Source organism: Rhea pennata, chromosome 2 (assembly GCF_028389875.1).
Source record: "Rhea pennata isolate bPtePen1 chromosome 2, bPtePen1.pri, whole genome shotgun sequence".
Taxonomy (NCBI): Eukaryota; Metazoa; Chordata; class Aves; order Rheiformes; family Rheidae; genus Rhea; species Rhea pennata.
In genome coordinates this window covers 119,775,273-119,790,465 of record NC_084664.1, presented here as the reverse complement: position 1 = coordinate 119,790,465, position 15,193 = coordinate 119,775,273, and the positions used below count along the sequence as shown (strand labels likewise).

At 36.0% G+C, this 15,193-nt stretch overlaps 1 protein-coding gene across 5 annotated transcripts in view; it reads right to left on the bottom strand.

Annotated features, from left to right (window-relative positions):
- The window catches only part of ZNF704 (zinc finger protein 704), a 111,416-nt gene that overhangs the window by 5,787 nt on the left and 90,436 nt on the right, over positions 1-15,193 (bottom strand). For 4 of the 5 annotated variants that reach the window (XR_009957680.1, XR_009957678.1, XR_009957677.1 and 1 more), the window contains exons 8-10: positions 14,999-15,093; positions 11,893-13,199; positions 5,106-5,324 (exon numbers count right to left, since the gene is read on the bottom strand). Coding sequence is in view for 1 of the 5 variants with exons in the window: in XM_062570250.1 (XP_062426234.1) it covers positions 13,088-13,199; positions 14,999-15,093 (207 nt within the window). In the remaining 4 variants the exon portion in view is untranslated. Of the gene's footprint in view, positions 1-5,105; positions 5,325-10,783; positions 13,200-14,998; positions 15,094-15,193 lie in introns of those variants that run through there. The other variant, XM_062570250.1, reaches the window with a different exon arrangement.

The window sequence follows — 15,193 nt, the reverse complement described above, 5'->3', positions numbered from 1 at the left end:
AAACTTTTCTTCAAAAAAAAAAAAAAAAAAAAAAACAGAAATTGGCTGGGTAGCACAACTATTACTCGTGCTGCCCGAAGGACAGCCACCCTGGAGGAAGTCTACCCTTGCACTTGTTCCTCAGATAAACGGAAGCTGATTTTCCAGAGATACAATGCAATAGTGCAAGGTTTCAAGCCGAGCTTTTTTCCATGTCTACAACACCTTAGCAGTGCTCCACAGCACTCCTCTCTGTGGTACGATGTGTAGGTAATGTTAATCTATTCTTTCTCTTCAGCACAGTACCTTGTTGTTCACCAGTTTTAAGCACATACCTCGCACGCCATTAGTGGTGCACTAGTCATGCTCAAAGACCTCAGGTTAGTCCTTGGAAGGACAGAACAGCTTTATAGCATGTGGAAATATTCAGATCCTGCACTTTCTTCATAGGCAAAAATGAAGCTTGCTTAAAAATACCAAGATGACACACTGGCAACTCAAGCTGAGACTGTATTAACAATACGAGGATCAGCAGCTAGCTTTCACTTGCACCTATGGTGTAAAAATGAGAAAGCATTATGTCTTAAAGTCTCATAAAAAGAACTGGGGACTCTGCCAGATGTTTTGAAGAAAAATTTTGGCAGGGGATTTCACATCACTATATCAAGGACCTCAGACCTCTGCGTGGTCTGGGCATATATTGGCTCATCGGCCTGGAAGAGAGGAGTCTAGGAAGGCTAGACCCCGGGAAGCGAATTAAACCATCACAGTCCCTCTTCCTCATTTACTGCCACTGTATTTTGTTTTTTCAGTCACTATAGACTTCCAAATTTCTAGGTGTGATTTGGAAAAAGTACAAATTAAATGGCCTTTATTTTCAATATACTGTATAATACTTTATGGGACTCTGTGCTGGGGCAGTGTAGTTGTTCTATGTTTAAAGTACTGACACTGGCACCAAAAAAATCAGAAGCTAAACTACATGCAATAGTATTAAGGGCTTTATATTTAACACTAAAATCAGGGGGCATGGAGTTCTTCACTAGTTCATTAAGGAGCAAGAAGATTGCTAGAAGTCTTGTCTTGTCTTGTCTTGTCTTAGGACACTGGTTCCCAAAACCGGAGGGGATGAAGCCAGAAAAAACAAATGGATGTATCATTTTCAATCTGGAAGTGGGTTTGTAAGTACACAAGTTTGAAGAGCTACTGTTGAAAGGAGGTAAATACACAGTTATGTACAACTTTTGAAGGAATATAGTACTCAAATGAGTTTGGCCTTTCCAAAGACAAGGGGCTTTTCAGACTGCCCAGAATACAAAATTGCATTAGGTTAGGGAAAAACATAGCTCTCTGGTAATTAAGATAAACTGATGTGAACTTCTCTGTTAACTCTTTTCTTCATTTTAATCTGGCTTGTTAAATAAGTTTGTACTTCTTTAAACTAGATTATACTAACTTTTTAAGAGCTAAATCCATTAAACTAATGCAGCTTTTGTGTGTAAACAAATCAAATGTCTACTATTCTCTCTTGATTACTCATATTTCATTTTAAATTATGCTATCTATCAACATATTGAATTTACTAAGTGGTAAATAATTTCAGAAGCTATCATATTTCTCAATATTTCATTAAAATATTTCTGATCTAAATAGTACACTTATATTCAGGTTTTTTAATTTGCATTTTTATAAAAAACATTTCATAGTTAATTTCTAGTTAAAACTAGATTAACAAGATTTTTATTGTTTAGTGTATCAAAAATACCTGGCCCAACAAGTGAAAATACATACAAAGTGCAATGCTGAGCAAATTAAAGGTCACTAATTTTATGCTGAGAAGGGGAAATGCTATACTTCTAAAAACAAAAAATCAGAAAAAAATGCTTTTCAGAAAGACCTTAGATTTACCTTTTATCCCCCAAAAGAAATTTGATGACAGGAAACAAAGGAGGAAGAATGTACACGGGCAGATGTTTCCCTTCTGTGACTGAAGAGAGTCAAAAGGATACCTGCATCTGAAAGCTGCAGTGTTACACAAGTGGAGTATATCAAAAGTCCCATATGCAGGAAAACTGGGCAATTGGGCTTTTGATTTTTTTAACAGTTAGTCTCATAGTCTGTGTTAAATTCAATCCCTTTTACAGTAGAAATACTTCTTTTTTATGAAATAAAATATAACTAGAGTATGTCAAGAAAATGTAATTGCTTTTTCACAGCTAGAGTTTAAAAAAAGTAGTGCAATTTGATGTTGACAGTTATTTCCTTCCGTTAGATTATGAACCTTTACATCCCTCTTGGCATTCCCCATCACTATTACATTGACATTGTAATACAAAGAGCTTGAAAATTTGTACTAGCAAAGCAACTAAGAATCTTTCTATTTAGGAAAATCCCTAACTATTTGCTGCCATATCTGGCTAAGAAGAAATTCCTGCCTTTCCATGGTCCAGAAATAAGATAAATGAGATAAAACCTCCCCCTTCAGCCCTAAATAGAACTTGTATGATCTTATATTATCCCTGAATTACATCAGACTGGCTCCAGGATGCCCAGATCAGGGCAGGATCGAGGTCCAGCAAAGCTGCCTTTGATGTCCCTTAAGCCCTTCAACCTTTGCTTAGCAAAATCATGCCTAGTTGAGATGTAGTCTCGTTCTCTAACATGGAGAACAGAGGTACAAAACCAGCAAGGTTCTGGTCTTTATGCATCTTATTTTATGCATGGTTGAAGCCAGCATAACCCAGAACATTTTCCTGTAGACATGCTTCTGCCAGCACTGAAGAAGAGAGGGGGAGTGGCTGGGGCTAGCAACAGCCCTTTCACTTGTAGTACAAGCTTATTCCCACTTAACATGCTTCAACGTAAAGTGAAATGTAGAGATCTAAATCTAAAATATTCCTGAAGACACAGCTCTGAGGCTGTAGGACACTAGTGTACCGTTCCAGGTGTCTAGGACTGCTCTGCACAGAGCTAAGTTGCATGATACCAACATTGTGTCTAAGCCCAGCTAGGATTCAGAAAGACAGATGTCTTCTGCCTACTTCTACATGAAAGTGCTCTCATGTGACTGACACAATGATGATATCTGGATCCTTGCAAATGCAATCGTGGCTGCTGGTGCTTTTTTAGAAATGCCACTAGAAAGTCATGGGGCAGTGCCCCCTTCATAAAAGCCTACTAACTGAAACATTTAGGAATGGGAAAGAGTTGGGTTTTAAATCTCTTGAGAGTCAAACTCCCATTGGCCTGGTTTGAGGGCTTTTTGCTGGGTGGTAGTAAATCGTGGGAAGCAAGCACTGATTCTACTGAAACAGTGCGATAATTGAAGGTTACTGTGCTCAGAGAAAGCCCAGAAGGAAGCCGGCTCCCACTTCCTAGTCTAGTAGATGCAGCATGCCTCTGGAAGGAGGGCGGCTACAAGCTCTAGTTTCAGCTCTGAGGACACTGTATATTATTCAGTGACCTTTTTTAACACAAAAACCTCTTCATCAATCTTAATCTCTGAAAAGACGAGTATCACTTCAAAAGAACCTTTTGTCCGTGAGTCAGAAATGAATGTGGACAATCTGTTCCCCCAAGACGGTAAGTGGACACAAAGGTCCTGAGCATCCGTGATCAGCTTGCGCTAGCTGACAGCACACTGACTGTGGCAGTAGCTTCCCCTTACAACAGGCTGGCTGTCCTGGATCCCATTCTGAGAAACCTACTTCTCTTTACATCTGGTGTCAGTAGCATGGATTACGCACTTACTTAAGACCATGTGCTTAACAGCTCTTAAATCTGTCATTAAATGACATGTCCGTATACTTTGGCAGTACTAGAAACTAAACTAAGGTCTTCCAACAGCAGTGCAGTACATGTCTGGGTATGTATTAATCTTTTGAGCAAAACCTAAGAGCAAAACTCTCTTCTTAAGCGCTGAAAGACAGATTTACAGTTTCATACTTCCAATTACAGCAGAACTAGTCACACTGAGGAAAATCCAAGTACCTTCATTCTACTACTGTTACCTATGTGAGCAGTCCTAGTCAATGAAGCTATTCACAGGTACAATGGCAACTCTTCTGAGAAAAAATGTAATGCTTTGAGGACTATCTGTTACAATGCTATCTGCATTTCACTCTTAATTGTATCACAAAACACTTTATCAGGATCATAACTTACAAAAAAAGAAAACTCTGTAATTGACTGCCTCAGAATAGTGCAAACGTAATATGAAACATGAAGCATTGGATCTCTTGGCTACAGACAAAATTCATGAGAGCTTAGTAAGGGTTGTTTATTTCAGAAAAAATGCTTTTGGCTTTTCTCTCTCTTCCTCAAATTAATTAGAATTAATTCCTGCTAAACTCTTGTCATGACTGGGGAAGAAAAAAAAAGCTTTTTTGACTTACAATCTATACAAAACAAGATCTTACAGGGCATTTCACCGATGTTTTTTGAGTCACTGGAGTTAGTCTTTTATGGTCATTTATATATACACATCCAATATTAAGTAACTATAATTGCAGCATCTGATCATATTTGGCTTAAGATATTTCTGAGAAAAGATGTTACATATTAGAAGGAAAGATAAGGCAGCAGGATTAAATATTCTATTAAAAAACTGCAAAAAATGGTAGACAGGATGGTAGAAACTTTTCCTTATGCATACAAAATAGTAGTGTTTTGATAGATGAAAAATACTTCTATCAAAAAAAAAGCAATAATGCTAGAGAAGTAACAGTACAATAAAAGGTGCTATATCTAAACAAGGAAAGCAATTGCTGTGCTGTAAGGTTTACTGTGCATAACTTTTTATCCTTAAGCCACTAGCCTTAGTCACTAATGGAAATGGCCCAAGACAGAATGGTTCATTCTGCTGTAATCCAATTCTGAGGAATGTTTTTTTCAGGTCTTACCTTATTAGCTCAAGCCTATTTCAAATAATGTCTCTATAAATTTAAATTTGTCCTTTGGTCCTTTACTAGAAGAAAGTCAAAAAGTGAAACCAAGCATCCTTCTTTAAAACAGACCTGATTATTTCAATCTTTTAGTTGATTCTGGATTCTAAGAATAAGACAAAAATAGTGACTTGTATGTCATTCCTTAACAGTAAAAGTATACGATAGCAAGATGCAACATACTTGTCAATCCGTATTCTGTTGAAAGGTCACAGTGCAGATGGAGAGGAGAAATTCACTTAGAAATATGCAAGAGGATCCCTCAGTTCGACTGTTCAAACACTCTTCCTAACTGACCAGTGAACCAACGAAGTATTCCTTTTCTACTCTTCGCTTGCCCTTTTGCTTGCCCCGTCTCTCCTCTTCAGTCTAAGCAGATCATGTTGCATGATGAGATTCAGGCTGGACAGTACAATGAAAGAAGAAATCTCTCCATTTGAAAAGTTGTTTTCAAAATATAATACAATTTCAAGCTAATTCTTGACAATTTAGGAATGTTTTCACAATTAGAATACAAATTTAAACAAAACCCAATGATAAAACCCAAGAGATAAAACAGAATTTTCTCTGAACACTGAAGTAAGCTTTTTTTGATATTATTGGTAATTTCAGACTAAATTATGTCCATAACCAAGATCAGTATTTCCTCTTCTTTCAGTAATCCAGACTTTTTATAGCTTTGTATTGATGTTTTAGATTTCTGCTACCATGCTAGACTGCCCACTACTATTCTATATAATTTACAATTCCCCTTCTCATCTTTTTGGTTCTTATGGAATCCCAAATCCTGTTTCATAGCTTATAATAAATGCTTATAATATTCTGCCATCACTATTGTTTCAGAGAGGTAATACAAGCCCCATGCTTTAAAAGTTAGTTTTAAAAGAGTGCACATTTCATAGTGATGTACATATTCACACTACTTGTTTCCATAATTTAGCCCTTTAAGTATTGCACCTTGTTAATAAGGCTACTGTCTAGTTTCCTTTTCAGTAAAAGTACTGATGCTTTTTTAACACTAAAGGTTACACAAAAACAACATAATTTGTGACATAACTGTACAGTATTCCTAAAGTTTTTAGGTAAATATACTTATTTCTTTGTAGCTTCAGAACTCCTGTATATCCAATTCACTGGAGAAGTACGTAAGGAATACAGATGGAAGTATATAAATTTATATAAAAAGTAACTTGTTTGTCATGCATTTTTCTGATGTGCTCGGGTAAGTTCCTTTGAGCTTGATGGCAAATAGACAGCTTTTACAAATCTAAGCAATGCTTTCATATGCTAAAATGTACATATAAACTTGTCTTCTCTTTCCCTTTGCAATGCAAAAAATACAAAAGACTTCAATCCTCTAAATTTGTCTGGTCTTCTAAATACCAGATAAATTGCATAAAATCAGAAAAAGATAGATTGTCTTACAAAGTGCATATTTCAAACAAAAGTTACAAGAATATCTGTTTTTCCACATCTTGACTTCAGAAAAGCATAGAAATATGTGCCTAACTTCAGAAACACGAAAAGTCTCACTGACAAACTGTCTGAAAAAAGTTAAACGCATACTTGAGTGCCTTGATGATTCTGAGTCTATAACTGTTATTGGACTACCTACTTCTGTAGTAACTACACCTGCTTTATGGATTATACGCATCTCTTCCATGAAAGATTTGTTGGCATCACTGTGAGAATTGCTACAATTAAACAATGACACTAAAAATTCTGATGCCATGTGCCATTTACACTTTTAGGTCCTACTGAAGATTCTGGTCAGTACAAATACTCAAGATTTTGGGGAACGGAGTTCCTGGATATGATGAAAAAGATTTGATAAGGAGAAAGTATTATGGACAAAATGAAAATTTCTTCATAAAACAATTGAAGAAAACTTGGGGAACTTGTACATGTATTCTTTCAAAATAGTAGTTAATGTGTATTAACTTTTGTTTTAATGAAGTTGACAGCTTCACATATACGATACAACTTTTGTAGTGGCATGCATTTTCTTTTAATTTCAAGGGGAAATTAGCACCTTGCAAAGCAGAGTACTCAATACCTCCAGGATAGCATGTTGTCGTATTATTTTTGGTGGCTGAAGTAATTTGATAAAAAGTAATCCAACTACAGACAAAGTATGCTTTGACCAAGGAACTGTATAAACAAGAATTCTTTATATTTACAATACATTCTGAAAAGCTTTATACAAATGTATAGATTTATATTGAAATTACGTTATGGTTCAAGCTCTTTTTCTACATTTTTTTGTGAGTTAAAATGTCTTTTTCCTATTTGGAGTTATATAAGTTATAGCATTAAAGTAAAATAATTTTCACCAATTAGTGCTTCCTTCTAATTTTAGTAATTCAAGAAGTCACAAATTGATCCTTTAAATTTTGCCTAGAATAGAAAAAAAAATCAAATTCTTACCCATTTTCTACTCAGATAGAACTACATCCTGCATTTATAGCCCTCTTACCTTCCCTGAAGAAATTCATATTAACTGTATCTTTTTTGTTTTTTGTTTTTAACAAACATTTTAGTAACTTCTGTTTCTACGGACATTACTTATTACATGCTAACAGCTCTAGTGCATAGCAGAACAAGATAAAGACTTTGAAGTCTAGTATATGATCTTTTTGAGGAGTATTAGCTATAAATGCAAGTCAGAAATCGTGAACTTCCTGTTTGGCAAAGATGGTAAACACTGACATTCAAACATTTTTAAGGGTCAGAGTGCATCTTTAGCATTGAATTACATCAAAAATTTTGATTTGGTCTTGAAATCCTACCTCATTAGTGTAATACTGTTTACAATCTCAAGTAATAGGAAGGCAAAACTAATATTTATATTGCTGAATTAATTTCTCTCAAGGGTATATTAGCTTTCTCATATTTAGAGTCAAACATTGAAGGAAAAACTCTTCTTTTTAAGATGAGTTAAAAAAAAAGCATAACATTGGTTTGTTACTACATTAATCTATTCCATTACATTGCATATTATGAGTTTACTGATCAATTTTTTTTTCTTTCAACAGTATAAGCAAGAATAAGTGCAAACTGTATCTCATTTTGCTTAGGGCCATTAGAAATATACTAATCTCAATTTTCAGAGTCTTTCTGGATTGTTATTGAAAATGGTCTATGTGAAGCAGAAACAAAAGGGTTAGCATTTTTTTTATCACCACATAACCTCAAAAGTTATAAATTGATGTTACAAATGTTCTTTAATCTTGCACTTAGATAGAAATGAGCGGTCTATGCAAAAGCACTGTAGTGTAAGATGGAAAAAACAGTTCAGGCTGACATTATCAACTATAGTTGTATATTGGAGGGTTTTTTGTAATCTTGGAGAAGCTTTTCAAGCTCAAGTACCTGCAGACAGAGGCTGCTTATATTTAGCAGATAACTTCTGTATCTAAATGACCAGCCTGATTAGTTTTTGCTAGTGAGTTACTTTTTAGTTATTTTGCTAAGGGTGTCATAAAATTCTTCTGAATTTAGACTAGAATAAAATCTCACTACAGTGTTTTGCAATGGCCACAAGTTATCTATATAGGTCTCACTTCGAGCACTACCACCTATATGAAAAATTGAATGAAGTATAAATATAAGTCAAAAATACGATTTTACAAACATTTCCTGATCAAAATATTTTTAAGAGAAGGAACAGCATAACTTTTTCCTACAAAGACTGTTCTGAAGTTTGAATCAACAGAGACAAGCCTCACAGGTAACCTGCAGGTTTCCACACATGGCCAGCAAGCTTCTAAATTCATATGTAGTTTCTGAGATGGTGTTTCAGCGTATTTACAGATCAGAAGGGAAAAAAGAGATCATTTTGCATTGCCACACATAGAGCTGCCTCTGGTTGTCCTGATTTCTAGGCAGGCTGACTCTAGCTGGTCCCAGCCCATGGCAGAAAACAGAAAACCATTCAGGCAGTCTCACTGGAGCTGGATAAATGGGGAGGAAGAAAAAAAAAAAAAACAGGTCTGGTCCAAGGAGGAGTCAACATCTGTGATACCGCCTGGAGCTGGACCCCATTTTTAAATGCATGTCCTACAAGAACTGTCTGCTACAACTTTGCCTTCTGTTGTGTTATCTACTTATTCGTTATCTTAAAAAATGAAGGGGAGAAGGAATGAGAAAGAGATGTATATTATAGAGAATGGGTGCAGGGAGTTCATAGATCATTAGATAGCTAATGCTCATACCAGGCTGGTAAGTTTGATAACGTGATTCAACAGACGGGCATTCTGTTCAACTTATTCACACAAGCAGGCCTCACAGGTCTGGTTTCTGTAACAACGAATGACAATAGGTCTTAATTAGAAGTAAGTGTAAACATGCAAATTGCAGTGGAAAAGCTTTTGCTCACTTTGCATCTTGTTTGTTCACTTACACTTGTGCAAGGCACTAGAGAATTAGGCACGCTGTTTTGGGTGGAAATAATTTTATGAATAAGATGATCAGAATACTTAATGCCCAATATCTACTATTTCACAGAGAAGCAGTTGCAACACAATCACATTTTAAAATTGCATCTGAAATTCCCACTTTTTAAATAATTTTTTTTTCCAGATCATTTTTCATGGAGTAGCTGAAGTGAGGTTGTTGCAGCAGGAAGACTCCAAGAAACATATTTGGGATCTATGCTGTTAATATCAAGTCTGATATCAATGCTGGCAACTTCTATCACCAGCATCAATACTAGTAAGTGGTCAAAACTAATAAAATAGGTCCTTCCATTTTTGTATCTTAGGGAGAAATTCTGGCTTTTTCCATATATGAGCAACATGTCCAAAGACCTGTAGCGTATGAGCAGTGCATAATGAAGTCTGGCCATTCTTTCTGACTGCCTTGGAGGGGCACAGACAATGACCTATATCCTACAGAGAAATAGAAAGTACGAGAAATGGTGTGTACTGATGGTGGTAGATGACCAAAGCATTCCAGCTTGCTCTTCTGTGGGAGACAAAGAAAAAATCCTCTGGTATTGGAAGGCCTTTGTGGAACTCTGATCTGAATCAGACAGTAGGATAACTTAAGACAATACTAAAGCAATATATTCAAGAATGGAAGAGGTTATTTCAAATTACCCTCTGTGATGCCAATACAAGAAAGGCATTGCTGACATTTATGTCCTTATGTCCTTGCAGGGTATGTTAAGAGAGCTAAGGAGATCTTTGTGGATGCTGAAGCAGTCAGCTAAATGTTCATTCAGACAGCATGAAGTAATCTGAGTAAGAAACACAAAGCCATCTGAGTGTACTTGCAGTTAAAGAGGGCAGTGTTGTGTCTGAATCTTACAGCCGTAAGATTCAAAACTGATTCAGTATAAACTCTGCTGATCAAATTTTGTGTAAAAATGCTGACAATTTAATTTTCGCAGAGCAGGATTTATGCTAGATCAAACATTTTCTGCCCTCAGTTTGTTAAAACAAACCTTCTATCATGTTTTGCTAAATTGTAACTTTTATGCCTATTATTTAATCCAAATGAAATCTATACCAGAGGGCGAACTAGTTTGGCAACAAAACCATTGTTCCATGATCATTAAAACTACGTTTACTCCCTTACACTAGACAGACTTTACTCTTTCATGTAGAAATTTATAAAAGATAATCTTATTAGATTAATTTGTAAAGTGCCCTCAGGAAAGGTGCTCACGATGCCATGACATTATAGAAAAAACATACAATCTAATACATTATTTTCAAAAAAACCTCCAGAGCAAAAAAAGTGAAAATAGAAAAGGAGAACAACAAATAAATAAGGAGATATCGTAAGTCTAAAAATGGTCAAATTAATTATGAAACTCTTTATAATTAGTCTTCGAGTATTTGAAAAAATGTGGGGAAAGCTAGTACAAATATCTTTGAAAAGATTCAGATTTTCTAAGTTCCCTCAAAGTAAATACACAAACAGCAAACTCAGTGTTTTAAGATGAAATGATTAAGAATTACTAGGAGGTATTTTACTATGGAAATTAAAATAATACAACAGGCAAAGAAAAACCATGACCCACATCTTACTAAAAGGAAAGATAATAAAGCAATGGCTATGTATATCCACCAAAGTTTAGCTTCTTCTTTTATAAACAAAATAACTTTCTCCTCCCTGTTAATCCCAGATTTTATATATATATACATACATATGTATATATATTCCAGGGTCTTAATAGATTTCAGAGTCTATTTCTTTTTTTTTTTTTTATATGACAACACAATTGGGCACAAAATCAAGTAATTGTGTGCATGCAAGCACATCTTGCCACTTGTGCATTTAAATTACACAATTTGTAAACAACTGAAATAGCATGCTCAAATTAGGCATTTGATTGCCCAATTTACTCGTTCAAAAAGAAAAATAATGATATCCTTTAGTGGCTCCTATTACATATTTTACTGCTTAGTACTACTACACTGATTTCACAGTGTATGTTCCAAGCAACTGCTTTGTCACTTTGTGCTTTTACATAGGCATAAGCAGCAATGCACACTTAGTAAAGCTATCAAGTGAACTTTGGACCAGATTTTAGAAAGCTGTTTAGATACTCAAAGTCCCCTTATTTCAGTGAGGATCAGGCAGCTTACACAATTAAAAAAAAATCTGGTCTCATTTCAGATGGTATGAAAAAGAAATCCAGAAATTAGTGGGCCTGCATGCCTCTACTAACAGGCAAACTTTTGCTTGGGTGGTTTTCTTTGTGGATGTCTTGTTTTGTTTCACAGGCAAGTACTGTTTAATGGTATACATTCATATCCTAGGAAATCCTCATATTATTTTTCCACTGTAAGTAACAATTAATGGGAATTCCCTGTAAACTGGGACAGAACACCAGCTGTCTGCATTCAGGTATATATTTTCTAATGGACAAAGATAAAAAGTACCCAAATTTATCCAAGTACTGTCAGTATAAAAACTTGTTAATTCAGATAAGAAAATGAGTTAAAAAATGGACTTTTACCACAAATACGTTGCTCCTTTGCTGTTGTACTTCTCTTTCTGGGATGATGTTGTGGAAAGGGGGTATTTTCTCTAGCAATTTTTTGTATAAAATAGATGTTAGCAACTTTAATGAAAAAGAAAAACTGAGCAAACCATTAATTTAACAACAATCTCTCGAACAGGAGAAAAGGAAACATGAGCAGAACTGCTGGGCTGGATCATGTCCCTGAATAGATATTCCATATAATCCTAGTGGCTGCATTTACCAGTTCTTTATATGGCTTCTGCAGCAATAGATGAGCTGGTCCAATTGTTAATCCTCCCTAGAAAAAGGGAGAGCAGTAAGAGAAGCTACTGGACCCCAATTATATTGTTATGGGTTTCAATCAAGGATCAGTGGATTTCTTCCCTCAATTTCTGTTGTGACAACATCTGCTGGTGACTTTTCATCGCTGCTTTTCTTCCTCTAGAGGATCAAAATCCAATTTGGTACTTAAATTACTTTGTTCCACTCTACTGGTCTATGTCTGGTTTAAAAATCTTCCAGGAACATTGCTTGTCCTTCTTGCAAAATCAGACTTTTCTCCTATAAACAAACAGACAAAAATCCAACTCCTCCCCACATCCCCCTTCCAAAAATATCATATAACCATGATCATTCATATTAGGAGTATTATTTAGCAGGCTCCAGTCTTGGTACAGCTTTTGTTGAGAAAACTGTAGCTTATATGACTTTGAAGTGTTTATTAGAAAGCTTTCAAAAGAAAGATCTTCGTTCCAGGAAAAGAAAAATTGTTCAGTTTAGTTAATACAGATGTTCACAACACAGAGACTGAAACGGTTAAAAATGGTCCTAAGGAGCAAGTAGTTCATAGAGTTAGCAAAAAAATTAATTTTTTCCTTTCTTTTACAGAAAAACACTAATAGCTGCTCTGGTTTCAATACTTAGTTAAGACAGAATTTTGTTGCATGTTCCTGGTTTTGTTTTTTTTATTATTTTTTTGCTCTATTGCTCCACACAGGTTGTGATTAGTGCTTCTCCTTGGCTACAAGTGCTTCACTTTGAAATACAAAGCTCTTCAAAAAAAAATCCATTAAAAAACCCAAACACCACATCACTGGAGGGAGAATGGGAAGTAATACAGTGCAACTGCAGCAATCTGGTTCTGCTGCTGTCCTCCCCCATCCCCAAATCCTCTGCATAATTCCAATCTTTAGTCGATGAACCTTTGGCAGGCCTTCTTCCACCGGCAGGCAGTACACCACATATCTCTGTTCTCCATCCCATAGACCTTGCGACATTTTTTCCCCTCCCCTCTAGGCTTCCTGTCAGAAAGAAAGGGAAGTTTGTCAACAAAACATTTTTGTAGCTTTATCACCCTAAGATCAGTAAGCTAAACAGAGTGCAGAATGGAGGGAACCTCCAATGTTTCAAAGGGATTTTTGTTTGTTTTCAAGAAGCTGATAAAGCAAATGGATAAATGGCTGTGATCGCAGAGCTCTGAGGGATCAGTCCTTCTCCTCGCCCTGCTTCTGTAGGCTCTGTGGCAGCTGCTGGACCTGCTCTGCTACTCCAAGGCTCATCTCAATAATATAAAACTCTTACTTCAGCCAACAACTAACTCTTATATAGATATAACCTTACTTTAGCCACATTAATGCCAAGGCATAATGGATAGTTGCAACTACTCTGCAATGCAGTCCAAGTCATGTCAGACAACAATTCTCTTTGCTTTAGAGCTAGGGTCCAAATACTTTGCATGGCTCTGAGCAGCAAAGCTCTCTCATATAGACTACCGTCTCAGACGGTAGCTATACAAAAGAGGGGAAAAGCTACTAATTCTTAAGTTTATTAGTCCTTACTTCAGAGATTGCTTTGAGCTTAGCTATGAACCAACTGGAATAAAAACCCAGTTGATGAGAAACAAGTTTTAACCCTTGCCGATAGCTGTAACACATTCATGTGTGTTCCTCCTCTTTCACCTCCAAAGTCAGAAAGGCAGGGAGTATTTGTTTTAAAGCTATGCAATCGTCATATAGTCCACCTTATAGCAAATACTTAAAGTTCACAAGAAAAGTTTAAAAAATGGTTAAAGTAACTGTTAAAATGGTATTTTTCTATTCAATATGTATCCAACCAGCAATCTTACTGAAGAGTGGAGCTGCAAGGAGTGACCACTGCTCCTAACAGTAGTGCCAAAATTAGTCCTGGCATTTTTAAATCAAGAGTACAGACAAAATTCTTTATATCTGTGTTAAATACTGCACAGCACAAAGAGGAATCACCTGGTGATTGCATACATAAGCACATTTTGGTTACTGAACATTCATTAATGGGCAGAAGCCATGAACTGGGAAGATTCCAAGTTCAGTTTGTAGCACATACAACGATCTGAGAGTGACAAAGAAACTGAGAAATGTGAAATTTTCCTTTTGCTCTCAGTTGCTTTTTAGAGTAAAATCACTTCAAGGACTGTGAGAAATTAAAGAGTTTCTCTACTGTAAGAAACTCAGCATTAAAATTAGATTTTTGAATATAATCTTTTAGACACAGTATTTTTTTTAAAGCAGACTCTGGTCAAACATTGGTTATCTTTAATGGAATGGAATGTAGCCTATATCCAGGAAGACAAGGCAAAAAGCTTTGCTTTTATCTAATTTGTTGTAAGATATGTTCTTATAATTTAATTGAAGTCAAATATCACACTGAGTTAGTGGTGATGAACACGTAAGACAGCCCAACCTCTCAGGGAAAAAAGTAAAGCTATGTAATGAAGCTCAAACTAGAACAGTGGATCTGAATAACCTCAGTTTATGGGGAAACTTAGACTTGCACCTGAGCTCCAGATTTTTCTGGCATAGGTCCTGGGATTTTGCTTCATAGCCTGCCTTGAGCATTTCTCAGCAACTCATTCTTCCCCAGATCTTTAGCTTTGATGGTAATGAAAAGGAAAATAGGTCTAGAATGCTTATTCTGAAGTATTCTAGTAAGAAATTGCCTGACAACTGGAATCACAGTTGGTGCTGTGGTTCTTCTGGTTCTCTGGTCACTGACATCTTATTTACTAAATAACCTCTAAGTTCTGAAGCTGCTGCTCTGTCAGTAGGAGCCAGTGGTCCCATACCTCAAGCCAAATGCTACTCTAGGCGGTGATGAAAGAACTGTGTGGGACTGTTTCTGCTCTCCACTCCCTGCAGGACGATTATGAGTTGGTGACACCTGTCAATACAGACAAAAAAGCTGCTTATGAAGTACATACAGGTATGAATATAATATAAATGCACTTTTAATTCTTTGGCAATGAAGCTTCTGCTGGTTA